Consider the following 22,322-nt stretch of genomic DNA (forward strand, 5'->3'; position numbering starts at 1 on the left):
CGTGTAAGAACCTCGAGGCAGAAGGGTCCTTATCTGTTGAAGAGTCAGCATCTTGAACTTGTCGTTCGCTATGAACTTGTTGAGGGGGGATAAGTCCAGAATGACTCTGAGTTTGTCGGAGTCTTTCTTGGGGACACAAAACAGTCTCCCTTGGAACCTGGTGGACTTTACCTTCCTTATCACCTTCTTGTTCAAGAGATCTAGGACATATTCTTCCAGAAGGGGGGTTGATTGTTGGAAGAATTGCTGGAAGGTTGGGGGTGGTTGAGTCCAACTCCAGCCTAAACCCTTCTTGACGATGCTGTGTGCCCAGGGATCGAAGGTCCAACGATCCTGGAATTGGCGGAGTCTTCCTCCCACCGGAAGCACTTCATTGCTTCTGGTGTCCCGAGGGCTTACTGCCTCGGCCGCTAGCTCCCCTTCCTCCTCTGCCTCTGGAGGGACGGCGAGACGCGTCTCTGCCTGCACCTCTGCTTGAGCCTCTACCTTTGGGACGAAAGGTAGTCGTCTGTTGCTCGAAAGCAGGGGTGAAAACCGGTGACTGTGACAAGACTGGTTGGGTGACCAGCTGAAAGGTCTGCTGTGGCTGAGCTGCCACTTGGGGAGTAGCGGGTCCCGGAAACTGCCGTCTCTGTTGACGTTGCTGGGGTTTCTGCTTGGAGGATTTCCTCTTAGGTTGAGGTCCGTCGTCCTGGGAGGATTTCCTCTTCTTTGACATGCCCCACTTGTGGAGAAGGTTCCTGTTCTCCGTGGCGGCCTTGTCGGTGATCTCTTTCACGAGGTCAGAGGGAAAGAGGTGCTTACCCCAGATGTTGGAGGAAATCAGCCTCCGGGGTTCGTGTTTCACAGTGGCACCTGAGAACACGAATTCTCGACAGGCTCTCCGAGCCTTCATGAAGTGATACAAATCCTTCACCAGGGTTGCCATGTGGGATTTGGCGAGTACCATGTAGTGGTCTGGGACTCTGGTGTCACAAGCCATGATGTCAAGTTGTACCTGGTGGGACATGGATGCTGCAAGCCTCTCCTTCGTATCTTGTTCCCGACGAAGGAGGTGGTCGTTGAGTTTCGGGAGGTCTTCGTTAAACTGACGTCCGGCTACGTCAGGATCTAGCTTTCCCACCACGAAAGTATGCTGGATATCCTTCCAGTGTCGAGCGTCGGGGGGAGTTACTATGGAGAAGGGTCTGCACTTCTCCAGTGCAGGGCAGGGTTTTCCTTCTTCCACAGCCTTGAGGCACGCAGCGAAGGCCTTTTCCATGAAGGGAAGGACTGCATCGTCGTGTGCGACGTAAGTAGGGTGCTTCTTGCTCAGGGCCGGAAGCTTAGAGCAGGTAAAACCCCTACTTTTAAATGTGGTGGCTAGCATAGCCTGGGCCTTCGAGAGATCGAACACTATCTCCTCCTTGGGTTCGGTCTCTTCTTTAGAGGCAGGTTCAGAACGGAGCCGGACGTAACAGTCCGGGTAAGCCTCAAAGTTTGGGAAGAACTCCACATCTTCCAGGGGGACCGTGCCGATCTTATCGCTGACAAAGATCCTGCCGGTCGCGATAACCATATGCTCGGCATACCTCCAGGGGTTGGCATGTGAGCATGCAGGGAGATCCTTAACCGAGATCTTCTTCGGTTCTTTGGACCCCTTCATGGACCTGATGAACTCATGAGTTTCTTTCAGCCTGTCGTCCATAATGGCTTTGATCATCCGGAACATCTCTTGGGCGGATGGAATGGGTTCCGGGGTAGCGGAGGTAGACGGGAGAGACACTTCCGTCGGTGTAGGAGTAGGGGCGGTGATGGAAGGAGGAGCGACCTCTTGCTCCGACTCGGTGTATTCCACCTGGTCCTCTTCATCTTCCGCACCTTGGGCCATGAGGGTCCTCTCCGTGCCCTCCGAAATATCCGACATATGTTCGTCGTTCTCGGAATCCAGGTGGCACTCGTGCATGGACTGGGCCATGACTACGTCTGGTTCCACCGTAATCTGGACAGTGGGGATCAATTCTTTGGGCACCACAGAATCGGGGGAGGCCTTTGGGAACAGAAGGGACCTCAGTTCTTCAGTGGCCAGGTATGGTCCAGTGGCATTCTTCTGGAAGCCACGCACCCACTTGCGTAGCTTATCCCGAGAAGTGTCCCTGACCTCCGCTGAAGGAGGATTATGAAAGGCATCGACTAGGCGATCCTGGCAGACCATACAGTTCTGCGGCTCCCAGAACTTCAAATCCCCTTTCTTGTTGGCACAAGGGGCGTGAGTCCTACATGCCGTATGCCCGTAGAAGTGCGGGCGTTTCACAGCGCAGAAGTCGTAATCACACTTCATCTGCTCCTCCTGTAAAAGAAAGAGAAAATGAGTATGGGGGGGGGGTCATAAGAATGACTCTTAAACTAAGTTAATATTAATCATTAATTTTAACTTGATAAAGGGTGTGATGCACAGAGGAAGGGTTGAGATAGGATAGGAACATACTCCGTGCATCTCGCCCGGCTGGTTACCGTAACCTTCATCCTTGGACAATCCGAAGTGACCGAAGGCACAGGATATAATTCAAGTGAAGTCCGTAGGACAGATAGAATTCTATGGGAATTGTCAAGGATATAAGGTTGGGACTGAGGCCACTCAGTTCCAAATTAGGGGACTATAAGATCCCATAGGGTAACGGTTTCCGGCAACCAGCCACGCTAAGATACACGCAGCATGCTGGAAATCTGTGATATGCAAGAAGACAGCATGATTACCAATAGAACAGTAATAAGATACTGATCCATTTACGTAAACAAGCCATCTGGTTGCAATGTAGGGCTATCAATATCAGATGATAGCTAGTAGAAGGGGGTGCAAGTCGCCTTGACACCTCCGGAAGGTTCCGGCAGACCTCCGGCACGCCGGAGGCCGCTCCAGCAGAGTTTCTGGCATTAGGACAGACAATATAGAAGTCAAGAGTAATACCAGGGTGGCGGCCGCCGGCACAGCGGCGGAGGGAGCGGCGGCTCCGGCAGCCGGAGGTTGCCGGCTTGGTGACAAGAACAAGGATGGTTATAGCAGAACCGGACTGCCGGCAGTGGATGCCGGATATCCGGGGGCCGGCCGGCGGGCGGACGACTAAGCTATGAGGAAGGAGGGAGAGCCATCGGCTAGAAGCCGGCGGCAGGCGGCAGTCCCCCGGCACACGGAGGACTAGCGGCCGAGAGGATAAGGGATGAGTCACCAAGGTAGGAGGTGGGTATCACCGACAGTGGAGGCGGCAAGGGACCGGCACCCGGATAGTGAAAGAGACAGAAGGAGGGATGTAGGGGTCCGGCCACGGACCCCCAGACATCCCGCCTGAGTGGGTGTACCAATGATAGAGGCTGACTCCATCACCCAGAAGCAGGGGCTGAAGAGGACCGGGAGCTAAGGTAGCCCAAGGGAGGGCTAGGGGACACCCAAGAGCGGGGGGGAGGGGAAACCCCTGCATACAGAACACATCCAGTGGCTAACCCCATAGGACACTATGAAGGGTATATGTACCAGAGTGGACTGCACACAGAAGCTCAAAGTAGCCCTATCACTCCACCCTAAGGAGGAGTTGTAGGACAGGGGACAGATGGGTATAGACTAACCTAAGTATAGGCTAGGCCATACAAGAGATAGGTGGGGAGGGGAGAAGAGAAGGGTCTTCCATGGAGGGGGTTCTGTACCAGAGCGGCCACTGAGGAAGGGAGGACACTCCCTAGCCTAAGGTAAGGCAGCTTGACTGAAAACGGTGCATGGGTATAGTTTCAGCAAGGAACAGAACTAACCCCTCCAAAACCTAACCTAGAGCAGGGATGTACGTCCTGAACTAGGAAGGATGGAAGACATATCGCTATTGCAGGAAAAGTCGGAGACCTAGCCCTAGCAATAGAGGAAGGACTAGCCGTTCCTCACTCTCGGACGCAACCCTAAGGGGGGATCATTCCCTTAGGGAGGACAGAGAGGCGATAATATACTCTGATATGAGCTTGATCCCCTTACGTGGTAGGGGGAGCAAGGCTACACAGAGGGGATGCCCTAAGGCAGGGGATGAAGGAAGCATATAGGGGTCCTACATGTAGGTTAGGTTAGAAAGACACACTATCTAACCTGTCCCCTATATGGTCCCTGGAGGCGAAAACACTTGCATCACAGTCAATAGTATTGTAAAATAATGCCACTATCTTCATAAATAAGCCTAGGATCACTGATAAATATCATGCATGAACACTGATATAGGCGCTCTGGCCTGGGGGCTATAGTAGCCAACTGGTATGGGGTCAATCGATGACCGATAAAAAGCGTCAAAACACGATATAAAAGTTCCTAGCTATGAAGACTGAATAAACTAATAGTATCGATTAGTTAATAAGGCCGGAAGCGTTGTTGAGGCTAACTAAATAAGGCATGCAGAACAACAACGACGCCATAAAATGGCGGGTCCGGTTGAGGCACAGCTGTGCCACAAAACATCAAATATCTCGAAAAGTAAAATTTACTTTACGGTCAGAGCTTAACTAAACAATACTGGAACCTTGTACTCAACTTTCCAGAAGAAGGCGAGGCCGAAGGTAGCGACATGACGAAGATGCAGTGAGATAAAAAGAGCGTAGGGAAAATCCGTCTAAGATAGGCGAGCTACTAAACGAAGGATGAGGACGGACGTGACGTCATTTAGCAATGGCGCCCGTTTGTTTACGTCTCGAGTACCAAAAGTAGCCACGGACGAGATTAGCTGTGGAACGGCTCCCAACTATTCTCCGCCCTTACACACCGAAGTGTTAACTCTGTTCGGCGTGAAGATAGCTATGTGGCGCGTTAATACATGCGTCCCGTTGATATACGATGTCTTATAAGGGAAACCTTTAGGATACTCACTCCAGAAGTTAGAATTCTGTGATAACCTGTGGTTAAATTCTCTGGGAATATCTTAGTAGTTATTTACCCAAGGAAGCTACCAAAAAGGAACCTTCCATCAGGACGCCATGGCTTGAGCCCAAATATATATATATATATATATATATATATATATATATATATATATATATATATATATATGTATATATATGTATATATATATAGAGGATGTGACAATGATAGTAGGGCAGATAACCTTAACATTTTACCAAAATAGTTCATTTTATGATACAAGCATCAAACATTTCATGAAGGTTCTTTATGGTGTTCTTATGAAAATAACACTGAGCCACTCAAATATTTCCTTTTTCAAGATGGCCGCCACATCTTTAAAAGGGCGGTGAGATTTTGACAAGTGGGTCATATGAAGCACTTTTGATGACCAGTGGCCTAGATTTGAAGGAAAACCACTATGTTTATGTCAATAGTCACTGTAAATACAATGTCGTGAAAATTCTAAAGTGGGCATGCGCAATATTTGACCCGAATTATTCATTTTATTAGTAATTGAGTGGTTAAACTTGATATTTTACCAAATTAGTTTCTTTGATAGTTCAATTATACAGATTTGCGAGTTTAACATTCTGATAGTGTAATTGATATTACCTATAACTCACCAGGGTTTTCTTACAAAATGGCGGCATAAAAAAGTTGGTTATTCATTTACTCCCATGCAGCGTGACTTCGGCTATATCAGGGAAATAAACATGAAATGAATGATAAAATGAACATGAAAGGATGATAAAATGAACTTGAAATGATGATGAAGTGGGGTGGAACACAAGACCAATAGGGTTAACCAGTTTAGACTGTTAAATGGAGGATGGGTAAGGTCCGGCAATTTAGCCTACTGCAGGGGATCCTACAATTTTGATGAGCTAGTTGCTTACACTACCAGGGCACACTGGTGCAACTAGCTGCTGTGAAAGTCGGCATGGGGTTTAGTGTCAGCTTTATTATGTTTCCCAAATACACCTTGATTCACCCCATATATAGTCAAGGTGTACCCGAATTGACGAGAGTGTGCTGACGCGGGAAAGCTGAGCCAAGAAGGATGGGGCTTTTGTCCTTTGGATGGTGTACAGATCGCACAGGAGTTAAATGGTGCTAGATGCACGATCGCTAGGTGTAGAGATAACAGCATCGAACCTAGTCGTATCCCATACAGTAAAGTGTATTTATAACTTGAAGGTGGTAAAAGGATAATCCTTCGGCCTTTCAACTGTCAAAGTATCAAATTTGTGCTGTAGTTGCTAAAAAAAACTTGGGATAGTTAATCTCAATTGAAGAATTTTGTTTTGTATATATGTGTTGTGTTATTTCATTTTGAAATGTCAAAAAGACTTAGTTTGTTAATATCTCCCAATGAGATAAGGGAAACTGATTGGACTAAATGCTTTATCTGTCAGGTAGACAAAGATGAAGCATTGATGTCACCCAAGGATACTTCAGACAAGAGCAAATTGGGGTATACTTTATTAGCAAAGAATATTCTAGAGTTCAGAAAGCTAAATGAAATGCCCATTGCTTTAGATGTTGGATGAATTGATGATGGTCAAGGAATAGAAGAAACACTGATCAGGAATAATGCACAGGATCATCATTCGTGTAGAATAAAATTTAACAACACTAAACTAGATAGAGCTAGAAAACGAAGATCAGATGTGGACTGTGATGATGAAAGTGATTTAACCAATATACGAGAAAAAAAACCTCTCAAGAGCTAGGTAAAATGGATGTTGTGAGATGTTTTTTATGTGAAAAAGAGAGTCCCATATCAGAACTTCGTGAAGCAATGACAATGCAGCTCAATGACAGACCTAACCGTTGTGAGAAAACATTACAAGATAAGGAGCTACTTGCAAAGCTTAGTTCAGGTGATGTCATAGCTCAGGAGTTCAAGCACCATCCAAAATGCTTAACAGTTCTATACAACAGAGAAAGAAAGTTACTACACGATCTTGAAACAACTACGGACCAAGAAAAGTTGACTCTGGCGATGAACTTGCATTTGCAGAGCTAATACCACATATAGTGTAATGTCAAAGAGCAAATCCTGAAGGCATAGTTTTCAAACTGTCAGATCTTTGTTTGCTATATGAACGAAGACTAAGTGATTTTTCATTAGCTGCAATAAAGATAAACAAAACAAGATTGAAAGAGAGAAATCTGTTTAAGCTGTCAGACCTACAGGCATACCATCGAAGTCGAGAGGTAGTGCTTGTGTTCGAGAAGGAAATTGAGAAAGCACAATTAACTGCCTGTGAGTATACTGATGCCATGTATTTGGTAAAGGCAGCAGAAATCGTTCGGAAAGAAATGTCACAGCACAAGGTTCAATTTACTGGTACTTTTAAACCTGAACTGATATCAGAAGCTATTCCAGATACATTGTTAGAATTAGTATCTATGATTGAACATGGCCCTGACATCAAATCCCAGATTGAAAATGGCGTCAAAGATTCTGATCTCTCAATTGCTCAGTTATTGCTGTTCAATTACCATTAAAAGGGAGTCAAAGATAGCAGCATTCGCCAAAAACATTCTTCAGATCGTGAACCTCCACTTGCAGTTTATGTTGGGCTCCTTATATTTGCAAACACAAGGAAACGTAATCTCATAGATATTCTCTTTCAACACAGAATTTGCATTTCGTATGACCGGAGGTGAGAAATGTTGGATTGGTGATCAATCAGAGAAAGACTGAGGTCATGCAGATTCTGAGAGGTAATCAGATAAACTGCTTTACCACAGGAGTAATATTACCCAACTCAAACTTTTTCAAACATTTAAGAGTCGTCATTACCAGCGATGGATCAATAATTATAGAATTCAAGGATAAAATAGGGAGGGCAGAACAAACAATTGGGTGCTAAAAACACTTTGTAGATCAAATTGAATATCAGTTCACAGAAAAATAAAAGTATACATTTCACTTGAAATATCAATATTAACTTATGGGCACCAGTGGTGGTGCAGCACTGTAACAACTGATGCAAAATTTCTTGCCTTTGAGAATAAAGAGTTGAGAAGGCTTTTGGGAATTAAATGGCAGCAACATATAACAAATGTGGCAATTCTCAAGGTGGTAGGAGTGCTCAATGTGAATTATTTAGATTATCAAGATGGAGATGGATGGGGCCTATTTTAAGAAGGGAAGATGAATTAGTCTAGGATGTACCTGAATGAAAGCCGTTAGGCAAGAGAGGACATGGTAGAAAGAGAGAAATGTAGCAGATGACAAGTGGAGAGAGGTTGGATCTGAAAATTGGGTTAAGCTCAGAGAAATTGCACAATTAAGAGATATATGGCTCTATGCATCTCGTGAGTGCCAAAGGATTAAGTAAGTATAATTACTTAATTTACATACTACCACACTAGAAAGTTACACTCGGCAAGCTCCGTGAATATTCTTATGAACTCAATACAGATCTTTAGATATCTCTCTTCTACAAGAAATGGCATTCTTTCCCAATTTTCTGTTAAGATTATGAATTATCATACAATATAAATTACTTGTCTTTGAAGACAAATTTCCCACAGCAAAGTTTAGCTTCATGATGGATTATCATAGGTTAAAAATTTCTGATTACCCCTTTCTTTTTACTGTAAGGCAATATTCTTGAAAAAAAAAAAAAAAAAAAAAACACATTATTGGTCCTGCAAGATTTATTAGCTTAGTATTGTCGCAAAACTCGTTAGTGTGGAGAATAGCGAATTGAATTATTATCAACCTGATTCCCTCAATATAAGAAATTGCTTCCTTTAATTGTGTTTTAATCTATTATTGTTTTTATTACAAGAAATAAAATCTTCAATATCAACATTCCATCCCTTAATTAATTACAAGAAATCCTAAGCTGCATTGTAATATTAATAACAGTACACAACAGGGGCTTACTTCCCATCACAATAACTCCATTGTCTTACTGTATTATGCAAATAATAACAATAATAAATAATAAAACAGGATATTACAGCATTCAATTTCCTAGGTGTATTCATAAAGAAAATATACATTTATAAATTTATTGATACATTGGTTGCTACGGGGTATCCAGGTAATGAGACTTCTAAAAATGTGCTATCTTTTAAAGTTTATTTACAATTTACACAAAATAATTTCAACTTACTATAATTTTTAGTTTAATAAATTACCACACATTCGTTACAAAGATAAATAAATTAATGATATAGAATTATTTCGGAAGCGAAACTAAAATGGGACATTTTGGACACATCTACACAATGTTCCACCTCCAACACCTGCTATCCATCTTTAGGTAAAGAAATTCACAACAAAGAAGTTTGAGTTGAAAGGCTAATCAGTAATTCTTAATCTTTTATGGAATGAAAATGGCAGAATGAGCTAATATATATGTTGCTGAACTATTTTAAAAACATTTGTATGCATTATATTTTACAGTATAAGGCAACTTAGTCATCATTGTCCTCTTCCCTATAGCCATCACTAACAGCTACCTTACCCATCATGTCTAGCATCGCCCGTGCATCAGGGTTTTTGTCAAGAGCACTCTTCTTTTTGCGTGTTCCTTCCTAGAAAATAGAGAATTATATGTTTAAATCATATGTTACAAAATAATAGACATAATACTCTGGAGGTCCAATATAACAATTCTTATAATAAATGTACTAATTGCAAACTTTATATGCCTACAACAAATTCTAAGCTTTAAACCTTAAATACCATACATCATTAGCAACCTCCATATTGCATTCCATAATAAGTTTTTTTTCTTGGACATGCACGCTCCAAGTACAGCATTTTCTTTTTGCACTCAAAATTCATAATAATTAAATGAGCCATAAACCAATTCCTTATTAAATTTAAAATAATGCTTTTCCCTGATTGACTTTCTCAATTGAGAACTTGCAATACACCTTTTCTCACTTATTAAGGAATGTTTGACTCTTATCATTCTTAGAGACACTTCCATCACGTTTAACCTTATTACCAACTAACAAAGCCTCAAAATGCAATGAAGAAAGTTGCCACCAGATTTATCCACCAATCTCTAACATTTTCTCTATTAGGTATATCATCAGCGCTAAAGTCAAAGTCATTTATCAAAATTCCAATCAAGTAGGTTGTAGTTTTCTTATTCTTCTTGTCTGGAGACATCAGTGACAGGTCTTACAATTCTTTCAGGCAATAATCAAAGGACATGCCACAAATCAATTCATTTATTATTCATTGAATAATTTCCTCTTAATGAGAGAATGTCTTGTCGAAGTCATCGTGCTTCAACGGGAAATATTGTTTTCGTGTTGAAGCATTGTAACGGGCAAGAGGGCTCTCGAACTTGTGGAAATTGCTCCCCCAGTTCGAATCTAAATTTCCCTTTCTCATCTTTTTCTTCCTCTGAATATTACTTCGACCTTCTCCTAATCTTATAAACTTTCTTTCGTGTTACTGTCCCAACTCTATGAGTAAGCTTTCCCTTATTATATATGTGTTTATATGTACATATACATGTTTTCATCTTTTTTTCAATGGCGTGGATGTTTCTACATCCGTTATTGAACCCTGGCGTGGATGTTTTTATGTCTGTTATAGCTGTCTGCTTTGATGAATGGGAAGAGGTATTGAGATTGGGAGGTATTTGCATTCATAGCTATATGAGAGAGTATTGGATGATCTCAGCCATCACGAAGATGGTTTGGACTATTCTCATGTGTTGGGTCTTCAGAATCAATGGGGATCCAATGTTTGGGGTATGACTCTCGGCTTTTGGCCGGAAGCCCATCATTACAGATATGGGGAGGATGATTCCATAGTTTCTAGGTCTCAGGCCTAACAGGTGGGTTCAACTTACACCTGTGCCCCTAATCCTGCTTTGGTGCTATCCTTCGTGTAGGGCATGGAATGAACCATCTGGGAAGTGTACTCTCATTATGCTGATGCAAATTTTCTTTCCAACGTATGATACTCTATTAATATTCTCAAGTAGATAAATCTCCTAACAAACTCGCAAACAACAAACTATTCTCTCTGACATGGATCTTTCTGTTGACAAACCCCCCCTCTCCTGGATATGCTGACTCTCCCCCGGCACTGTTGACGACCTCTGGCAAGTCTATTCAGAAAAATTCTGCTGATGACTTGGGAACTAAAAAGGGCCAATCCTCCAATTTCCAGAAGTATGATGGTAATGTGAGAAAATTTCAAGTCATTCATATGTGAGATTCGCCAACAGGCTGTCATAATGTAGTGTTATGGATGACTTTTAATACAAATGGTAAGATTACTGAAATAAGGATGAATTTAAAGGAAGATGGAAAATGGGAAGCATGGATCTGCTTAAATGATCATGAAGAGGCCTTCAAAGCAATTTCTGAAATTTCTAAACTAGAAAATTGATAATAGTTTGATTACTCAAGCATTATGCAATGCTGCTACTGGGAATCTTGATATTTATTGCCAGAGTGACTGGTATCACACCGAATCTATGGACACAAATATAAACTTCATATCGGAAAGATAGCCTAATTCACCAATGTGGCTTATTGCAACCTCGAAGGGTGAAGACTATGATTACTTTAAATTTAGCAATCTGAATGATTTGAAGTTCTCTGGCATCCTGATATCGAAGGCCATTGATGCCAATATCATTTATTATAAATAAAGATTACAAGAATGTTCAATTAAAACCAGAGAAGTAAATATGTTCTAAAGGTTAAATAGCATTAAGAAGACCTTCTTCTGATATAAATTAAAAAATTTCACTAGCATTGTACGACACCATGTCCAAGGATCTTCGCAAGGATGAACCTGCCATCCTCACTACGAGCCTCAAACAGATATTTATTTCTTTCAGTGCTATAAGCGGGGCATTCAGTCAACAAATGTCTCACTGTCAAGGGTATCAAACAGTCGTTGCAATATGGTTGGTGTGAGCCAGCCAGCAGAAACTCACGTGTCATCCGAGTGTGACCAATGCGGAGACGACAAAGAGTAGTCTCCCATTTTTGGGGCATCCCATTATACCTCCAAGGGGATATAACAATCGCAATTTCTCTCATCTTATTTTTAGTTAAAATATCCCAATGCTGTTGCTAATTGTTATAAATAGAATTCTTAATTGTTGATAAAAATTCATTACAGAGAATGGGATACCTTCTTGGTAGCAACTCGGCTGCATCACCCTTTGCCAGTGAATCTGCCTCTTCATTTCCAGACACACCTACGTGTGCCGGAACCCGACAAAATCGAACTGTTATACCCTTTAGGCCAATAATTAAAAGCCACTCTAAAATCTTTAAAACTAAAGTGTTACTAGAATGAAAACCTTCTAAAACTTGAAGGATACTTCTTGAATCACTATAAATGGTAAAATTGCCCTCCTCTTTTAACGCTATTTTCTCAATAGCGGTTAGTATGCCATATAATTCAGCAGTAAATATGGAAGATATTGGCGGAAGTGCACCTCTACAGTTAAAAGAACTACTATTTACTCCAAATCCAACGCCAGCATCAGATTTGGAGCTGTGGAGGATTAATTTTTGTTTTCTTTTTTTTTCTTTTGCCAAATCCAGAGAGAGAGAGAGAGAGAGAGAGAGAGAGAGAGAGAGAGAGAGAGAGAGAGAGAGAGAGAGAGAGAGAGAGTGTATCGATCGTTTGTGGTGAGAAAGACTGTTGGTTTAAATGAGATTGTTTGTTTATGTTTTTAGCTAGGTTACGACAGTGGTGAATGTTTCGGGGCGAATGCTTTTTTGATTTGACTGCAGCTTAAGGCAGTTGTGTGAACGCTGGATTATATATATTTTTCTTACCAGCGTTGGAAGTGTTGATTGATTTTCGAAGTAAGTACAGTTTTGTTTATCTTTGCTTGTCGTGTTTGTGAATGATAGGAACAATTTATTATTTATCTTTGATTATAGTGCGATAGTTAAGTTAGTTAGGAGTGTTCGTAAGTGTTTTTCTTTTTTATTTTGGCAGGCCGTGATTCTTCCTTTGGAGAGCTTATATTTTGAATATTGATTGACGACCTGGCTTATGATAAAGAACTGGATACGACTGTTCAGATTTAGTTAAATGTTGATGACCCGGACCGAATGAATTTTGATTGCGGTTATTGATGATGATGATAAGGATGACGATGATGACGATGATGATTACGACCCCGATTAGGGAGGCAGCTATGGCACATTGGCCCTTGCTGTAGTATTACCCACAGAGTTGTGATAGTTTGCCATTAAAGACAGTTGGCGGTGTGTGGACGACTGTATTGGTGTCCCTAAAATATGTATATAAACATATTTGGTTGTGGTGCATCTTAGTTTTTAAGTTTTGATATTTTTTCTCCGGGTTTATGTGAATGTGGTATTTGTTATTTATTATGTATGTTAAGTTTTTTGTGTTGTCTGTATGATATCTTTAGTTTTAAGTATAATAATAATTTTGATTGCGTTTACTTTTAAGAAATAGTGTTAAGGTTATGTTTTGTTTTCATTTTCCTTTGGTCCAAGAGTCCAGTTGATAACGTAAGGGGAAAGTTTGTGCAGAGGAGACATTTGTCAGTTAGTGTGATCAAGGGTGTGGGGGTTGTTTTTGTAACATCCTGCCACATTATTTTGGCGCCCGAACAGGGACTGCCGAGGTGGGATTGGAAGCTGGACTGTTGGACAAAGGACTGAATTAGGATTAGGAATTAGATATAAGGTTGATGAAAAATGGAGGCGCAACTACGGGTTTTGGAGGAGGAATTGCGGCATTATAAAGAACGGGAGCAGATGTGGATAGTTGAGAAAGAGAGGTTGCTAGCAGAGAATGAGAGGTTGAACTGGGAGAATGAGGCGATGCAGAAGGAGCTTAGGGAGTTGAAGGGAACTGTAGAGAGAGTGGAAGAATGTTTTGAGATGAGGATGAAAGAGAATGAGGAACGAACAGAGAAACGATTGGAAGCTATGATGGGGCAAGTCATGGGGATGATGAAAACTTTAATGGGTGAAGGTGCAGTCGGAGGAGTGTCCTCAGCTTCGGGTAATGGGTTGACAGTGGATGAGAAGGCTAAGGTTAGTGATAATGGGAAAGGAAGTGATAGTGATAGTAGTAATAGTGATAGTGATGTTGAAGATAAGGGAATTAGGCATAGTAAGGATGAACAGAAAAGTGAGAGGAAAGACGAAAGGAAAGGTAAAAGTGATGTGAAGAAAGAGAAGAAAAAGTGTCAGGCTGATAGCAAGGACGATCGTGAATGGGTGAAAGTGGCGAGTAAGAAAAGGGCTAGGAAGAGTATGATCAAGGATAGGAGTATGACTGTGGAATTAGACTCCTTATATTCTAGCGAGGAAGTAGGAAACAAGAAGGAAGGTAGCAGTGATGATAGCAGTGAGAATGAACGTGATGTGTTTAAGACTGTGTTTATGAGAGAGGTACCTCGGTGTGAAAGGTTCAATGAGCATAGTAGTAGGGATGTATATGAATTTTTCAAGGAGTATGAGAGGTATTGTCAGGATAAGTATGGTGATAGTAAAAGAGTTTGGGCTAGGGAGTTAGGAGAATATTTGACTGGGTATTTGTTGACGATGTATGGAGTGATAATGAGTGTAGGTGACGTTGATTATGAAAGTGTGAAAAAGAGAATAATTGAGCAGGTAAAACGTATGAAAGGGAGTGTTAAGTATAAGCGTAAGAATGATTTTGATGAAGCACGGATGAATGCAGGAGAAGCGATATCGATGTATGTATGTAGGTTGGAAACTTTAGCTAGGAAGAAGTATGGGGATGAAGGTATAAATGAGAATAAGGAGTTAATGAGGAAGTTTTTGGCTACTGTACCTGAGAATGTTGCTGAGTTTATTAATTTGAAACGCAAGGAGAAAATGAGGTGGACGCAAGAGAGATTGACATGGGATGATATACTAGAGATAGTTGAGGATTATGAGTTAGATAGGTGCATGAAAGAAAGTAAATCTGTGAGTGTAAGAACTGGAATGGAAGAAAGTGTAATAGAATTTGGTAGTTATAAGGATGCAATTTTGAGAGGACCAATGAGGGTAGCTGATAATGTAGTAGATAGGAGTGTTAGGGCGAGTAATGTGGGAATACCTGTAAGGACAAATGAAGGATTTAGACAGGGTAATTGGCCCAATAGGGATATGAGTGTGAGTGCACATCGAGGTATGTCAGATAGCTGTGTCCGTGATGAAAAGTGTTATAGGTGTGGGAAAGTAGGTCATAAGAAGAATGAATGTAGATGGGCTCTAGGTGCTTGTTTTGGATGTGGTGAGGTAGGGCATAGAATTAGCGACTGTAAGAAAGAGAAAGTGATCAAGTGTTATCGGTGTGGTATGACTGGGCACGTAGCAAGTGGATGTAGGAGTAATCGTATAAATGTGATTTGTGGTAATTGTGGTAAGTATGGTCATTATGCTAGAATGTGCAAGGAGCCGCGGGGTAAGTGTACTGAATGTGGTGCAGATGGGCATATAGCTAGGGTTTGTAGAAAGAAGGGATTAGGCCAGCCAGGATGTTCGGGAAACTAGAGTGTGAGAGGGTTCAACTGGGTGAGTCCTCCTGTGTGTGTAGAAGGAATAGGATCAATGTTCGTGAGAATGGGATGAATAATTGGTTGGAAATGAGCAAGTATGAATCTAGTATGCATGAGAAGTTAGGGCTGGAAAATAAACAATTAGTGTTAGTTGAATATAGGAAAAAGAGGCGTTTGAAAGTTTTAAGTAAGGACGAAAAAAGGAAAAGTTTTATAAGTAAAAGTGGGAATAGTAATAAGTATGACAAGAGTGTAAATGTACAAGTGAGTGTGGAAGATAAATGTATTAATACAGATGAATCATGGCTGAGTATGAAGGATACCTATAGTGTGTGTGGTTTTTCATTAGATGATGTAAAAGAAAGTATGACGAATGCAAGAGTGAGAGATAGGAGAATAATAAGTAGTATGAATGAATCTTTTATTAAAGTAGAAAATGGTTTTGATGAAATGGATGAATTGCTGATGGTAATAAGTGAGATTTTAGGGCCAGATGATAGTGAGGTAGATGGGATTGTACATGAAATATTAGATGATAGGGATTTAGGTAGGAATAGTGTTAATGTAGCGAATGATTGTGATAAGGAAGAAGTGAATGAGAGAGTATATGGAGGACCAGTTACTCGGAGCAGAGGTCCTGTTCCCGACTGCGACTGGGTTATGAAAAAAATATTGTAAGTTTTGTGTGAGACGGATTTGGCAAAGTAAGGGGGGAGGAATGTGGAGGATTAATTTTTGTATTATTTTTCTTTTTTTTCTTTTGCCAAATACAGAGAGAGAGAGAGAGAGAGAGAGAGAGAGAGAGAGAGAGAGAGAGAGAGAGAGAGAGAGAGAGAGAGAGAGAGAGAGAGAGAGGGATTGTGTTAGTGAGCGAAAGTAGTTAGTGTATCGATCGTTTGTGGTGAGAAAGACTGTTGGTTTAAATGAGATTGTTTGTTTATGTTTTTAGCTAGGTTACGACAGTGGTGAATGTTTCGGGGCGAATGCTTTTTTGATTTGACTGCAGCTTAAGGCAGTTGTGTGAACGCTGGATTATATATATTTTTCTTACCAGCGTTGGAAGTGTTGATTGATTTTCGAAGTAAGTACAGTTTTGTTTATCTTTGCTTGTCGTGTTTGTGAATGATAGGAACAATTTATTATTTATCTTTGATTATAGTGCGATAGTTAAGTTAGTTAGGAGTGTTCGTAAGTGTTTTTCTTTTTTATTTTGGCAGGCCGTGATTCTTCCTTTGGAGAGCTTATATTTTGAATATTGATTGACGACCTGGCTTATGATAAAGAACTGGATACGACTGTTCAGATTTAGTTAAATGTTGATGACCCGGACCGAATGAATTTTGATTGCGGTTATTGATGATGATGATAAGGATGACGATGATGACGATGATGATTACGACCCCGATTAGGGAGGCAGCTATGGCACATTGGCCCTTGCTGTAGTATTACCCACAGAGTTGTGATAGTTTGCCATTAAAGACAGTTGGCGGTGTGTGGACGACTGTATTGGTGTCCCTAAAATATGTATATAAACATATTTGGTTGTGGTGCATCTTAGTTTTTAAGTTTTGATATTTTTTCTCCGGGTTTATGTGAATGTGGTATTTGTTATTTATTTTGTATGTTAAGTTTTTTGTGTTGTCTGTATGATATCTTTAGTTTCAAGTATAATAATAATTTTGATTGCGTTTACTTTTAAGAATATAGTGTTAAGGTTATGTTTTGTTTTCATTTTCCTTCGGTCCAAGAGTCCAGTTGATAACGTAAGGGGAAAGTTTGTGCAGAGGAGACATTTGTCAGTTAGTGTGATCAAGGGTGTGGGGGTTGTTTTGCAACATCCCGCCACAGAGCCATCGGTATATATAAAAGTTGATTCCCTATGTTCTTCAACATGTTCCATAAACAGAGACCTAGCTTCAAAATGATATCTCTAGTAATTTCCACAGAGGGGTTGAAGATACCTTAAATGGAAGCACCTTACCTCTTATTTTATCAAGACTGTTTAATAATTGTTTTACCCCAAAGCCATAAGGTTGAGGAGATTTTGGGTGCAACTCAAAATATGTTGAGTTCCTTACAAGGCTTGCAATCTGAAAGGCTAAAGAGTTAGGGAGTCTTTGTTACCTAAACCAATACCAAATAATGGAAGACATTCGGTAATGGTCTAGAGATAACTCTCCACCATCAACAAGGAGACTTGGGATATAGGTGAGGTTCTAAACGCTCCTGTGACAAATCTAATACCAGCATGATGTATTGAATCTAATATCTTTAACTGGCTTGGGGTGGCTGAGGAGTATATTGCGCACCCATAACTAATTTTGGAGAAAAATTAAGGCCTTATATGATTTTGAAATAATTTTACGGTCTGCCCAGCATGATATATGAGATAATACATTTTAAAAGATTTGGAGCCTCAAGACATTTAGCTTTCAATTCATGTAAGTGAGGAACCCATGAAAGTCTAGAATCGAAAATCAATCCTAAAAATTTAGCTTCACCTACAAATGGGATCCGTTGACCTTTCATGTATACATCCGGATCTGTATGTACTAACCGGATACGACAGAAATGGACATAGTAGTTTTGCTTGTTGAAAACTTGAACCCAGGGCCCAAACAGGGAAAATAGCCCAGTGAGGAAAGGAAACAAGGAAAATGATACCATTTGGAGGCAAGCACAGAAAACAAATTGTATATTTTCTCTCTATATCAATCCATACAACCACTGCCTGTAGAGGTGTACGAATAGACAAAGATATTTGGGAACATCTTGACGAACTTATTTGAGGCTTCTGCCAGGACTCCCCACTTGGTGATCATATGGTGTCCCATAACTAATATATTCGTGAGGACAAGGAATATTATGATCAAGTCTGCTCTCCTGTAGACATACAATTATGGGGGAAGTCTCATGAATAAGGAGCTTAAGTTCTTCATATTTGGCACTTAAACCCTGACCATTCCATTGCAAAATGGAGGAAAAAACTATGGTTTATATTTTGTTATACCCCTTGGATGGAGTCTTCCCAATAGCAGTTTTTGAGCTAACACTATTTCCATGCGTTTTACTAAAGAGGGTCTTGATAGATTGGGTTTTGCATTTCTGATTTTCTTTTTGTCTTTTTGGTCTAATTGTTGATGGGGATGGTGGACCTCAACTTAAATTTCCGAGTTATTTAACTTTACTTCCAGCTGATCAGAAACATCAACAGACAAAGCATCATATTTATTTGACGTCATAATTTTGATATTCCTTATGGAAGGAGGTGAGAGAGATGGAGGTCTCTCTCTTTTACGATTAATAGGTAGTGAGCTACCAGGAATTTGCACCTTCCCCCATACAACTTGGTGTCGGATGGAATCTCCATCAAATCAGGCAAGGACATGACCTGAGAGAGGTTAGTACTATTGTTAGTAATGTGGGAATAAGGCCGTACTGAAATGGGCGATGACCCAGTTTTAATATACTGTGGCAGAGCCTCAGAAGGCGATATGTTTACCTTGCCATGCAGTACTTTATTATTAGAAGTGGTATTTCTTTTTCTAAAATTACTGGCAGTGCTAGGTGGGTTTGATGTCTCCTGTAGTAAATTTCCCGTTGATTTTAAGGCTTTTGCATAGCTAGTTGATTTATTCAAGTCTTTTTGCATGTCCCACACTTATGTGTTCTAAACTTGATTTGTTTAGGGCAGCTTCCTCCAGTTTATACAGTTCGCATCTCCTATCATTTGATTTATGATTCAAATTGCAGTTTAAACACCTGGCCTCAAGTGTACATTCTCCATGATAAGATTTGGAGCAAATACCACACATTTTTTCATTTTTACAAACTTTGGATGGGTGTCCAAATTTAAAAAAAAAATAAAGCATTGCAGAGCTTTTGCTTGAAAGGACGAACTTGAATCCTTTCATTTTCAATAACAATATGGAAAGGTACATCAGAAACCTGGAAAGTAAGTATAATCCTCGATGTTCCAGGAACCTTATGCATTTTCCATACATTTAGTGGACACATGGAAAGTATCGCCTCCTCTGTAAATTCGTAAAGGTCTTTATTAAAGACCATTCCCCTTCCATAACTGAAATTTAGATGAGGTTTCATTTTTAATGTAATTTCATCACTGCCTGTCTGTAAGTTAGATAGTATTGCAGACTGCGTTGAGGATTTGGCATGGATGAGATAACTATTTTTCCCCATACGAGATATATCTCAAGGCGTAATGGTTCCTACTTCTTTCTGAATCAACTTACATATTTTGAACTAATTCCCTATTATCCCTTTAGGTTCAGTTACAAGCCACATAGGTGGTTTTGGCTTTCTCTGTGAAGGCATGGGTACATTTATGTATTGTTAAAACCAATCAGCAGGTTTGTATACACTTAATTCCTTTGGGACCTTATCACAAAGAGGTCCCATGATGCTCAAGCTGTTAATTTTAATATTACTAATATTACAAACGGCATTAAACACATCGTCATTACTATCAAAAGATATCCAAGAGTCCCATTTTTTATCTCCGAGTCTCATCCTTATTTCCTTTATCAATCCATAGCACTCAAATGCTCTATATATATCATCATAGTTTGTCTCTAATGGAATTTGGGAAACATGAAGGATTCGCAGTTTCCTTTTGTTACCTAAATTACTAGATTTTTTAACATCAGTAGAGTGGTCCTTTTTAGTTTGAAGGTCATCAACAGAATTTTCCTTAATCAAACTAGCAGAGGTCGTCAACAGTGCCGGGGAAGAGTCAGTGTATCCAGGGGATGGGGGTTTGTTATTTGGAAAATCCATAAAGCAGGGGTCGAGAAAGGGGTTAATTAGTTAGGTTTACCTGCTCGAGAATATTGAGGCCTCATACGTCAGATAGGCACAATGAGAGTATACTTCCCAGATGGTCCACTTCATACCCTACACGAAGGATAGCACCAAGACAGATATAGAGGCACAGGTGTAAGCTGAACCCGCCTGTTAGGACCGAGACCAAGAAACTATGGAATCATTCTTCCATATCTGTAATTACGGGCTTCCGGCCAAAAGCAGAGATTCCTACCCCAAGCATTGGATCCCCCTAGATTCCGAAGACTCAACATTTGAGAATAGTTCCGCCAAAAAGGTCCATACCATCTTCGGGATGCCTGAGATCATCCAATACTCTAACATATAGCTTTGAATGTAAACACCTCCCAACCGAGACACCTCCTCCAATTCTTCGAAGCAGGCAGCAATAACGGATGTATAAACATACACGCCAGTGGGTATAATGGATGTAGAAACATCCAAGACAATATATATATATGTATGTATATATATATATATATATATATATATATATATATATATATATATATATATATATATACTGTATATGTACACAATATATAAAATACATATATATAAGGGAAATTTTTCGCATAGAGTTGGGAAAGCAACACGAAAGAAAGTTTGTAAAATTACAAGGTCTAGGTAATATTGAGAGAAAGAAAAAGATGAGAGAGAGAAATTTAGATTCGAACTGGGGGAGCAATTTCCACAAGTTTGAGAGCCCTCTTGCCCATCATGGAGTTTCAGCAAGGGAATGATTTGCCGTTCTGAAGCTCAATGACTTCTTCATGGCATTCTCTCATTAAGAGGGTTAAATTTAGCAAACTAATGCAAAAGAAAGTAGGCAATAAATAACGTGGAGACATTTCTAGATTTGGCAAGAAATCCATCTTAATTTGTGTCAAATCTACTGTAGAATGCAGTCTTTTAAGCTAGTTAATATAAAGATAGAAGAAAATTTAATAGTATATATCACACCACATTTGAATTTCAGTTATGGGAGAGGAGTAATTTTTAACAAAGATCTTTATGATTTTAGTGAGCATGAAATCTTGGATATGTGTCCTAAGGAAATATGGAAGGTTCATAAGATTCCCAGAACCTCTATGATTATTCTAACATTTGAAAACCATGATGTACCCTCTCATGTGCATTTCAAAAATGAAAGAATACCAGTTTGCCTTTACCAACAGAAACCTCTGCAATGTTACAATTGCTTCAAATTTGGGCATCCATATAGGGTATGTAAAGACATAAAGATCTGTGATAATTGCTCCGATTTTGAGCATGCACCCTGCCTTTCGATTACAAAGTGCACTAATTGCGACCAAAATCCCAAAGCAACTCATAACAAATGTCCTCAATATGAAACAGAAGAAGCAGCTGTTCAAAAGTCAGATGCAGAGCATATCAGTGTGAGATATGCTGGGCGACTTCTAAGCAAGACCAAAAAATGCCAAGGTCTTAAAATCTAAGTATGTAGGACATTCAGAGAGAACCGTAACACCGGTAAACCAGATAATGGAAAACTGCCTCTTCCTAAACCACCTTTTAAGGCTACCACTATGCTTTCCACGTTTGATTCGCTACCTATCGTCCCAAAGGCACCACCTACTTCCTCTAAGTCTGCCAAACCTCAGATGAACAGCCCAAGACTCTCATTTCAGTCATCATCGTTGCCAGATCTAGGGAAGGAATCCTATGCTAGAGGGCTACTGAATGTACCTGTCATGATGGAGGTACATACTCTTAATAGCTCTCCATCTTTTAATAGAAAAAGATGGAGACCACCATCCTTCTCCCCTCCTATGAGAAATACAAAAATACCTGTTTCAAATAGGTATGAAATTTTATCTGAAAAAGATAAAATATCAATGATTGATGTCGAGGTTCACCATCCTTCTCAAACAAATGAATAAGAAGGTTGCAAAGAAAAATATAAAACCAAGCTTAGCAAGACCTTCCTTCTTAAAGAAAGTATCAAGAGACTCACATCAATTCCAAAAACTCTGATAGGAAGATTTCTTTTAAGGAATCTACCAAAAAATAATCTTTTTATTTTCTCCTCAATA

At 40.2% G+C, this 22,322-nt stretch overlaps 1 protein-coding gene across 3 annotated transcripts in view; it reads right to left on the minus strand.

The window, feature by feature from the left end:
- Positions 1 to 8,993: 8,993 nt before the first annotated feature.
- Positions 8,994 to 22,322, minus strand: part of LOC137648417 (MTOR-associated protein MEAK7) — a 400,054-nt gene continuing 386,725 nt past the window's right edge. For all 3 annotated transcript variants that reach the window (XM_068381341.1, XM_068381340.1, XM_068381338.1), the window contains one exon: positions 8,994 to 9,466. In XM_068381341.1, the coding sequence (XP_068237442.1) occupies positions 9,347 to 9,466 (120 nt within the window). In that variant the 3' untranslated portion in view covers positions 8,994 to 9,346. The remainder of the gene's footprint in view (positions 9,467 to 22,322) is intronic.

This window comes from Palaemon carinicauda, chromosome 10, assembly GCF_036898095.1.
Source record: "Palaemon carinicauda isolate YSFRI2023 chromosome 10, ASM3689809v2, whole genome shotgun sequence".
NCBI classification, from domain to species: domain Eukaryota; kingdom Metazoa; phylum Arthropoda; class Malacostraca; order Decapoda; family Palaemonidae; genus Palaemon; species Palaemon carinicauda.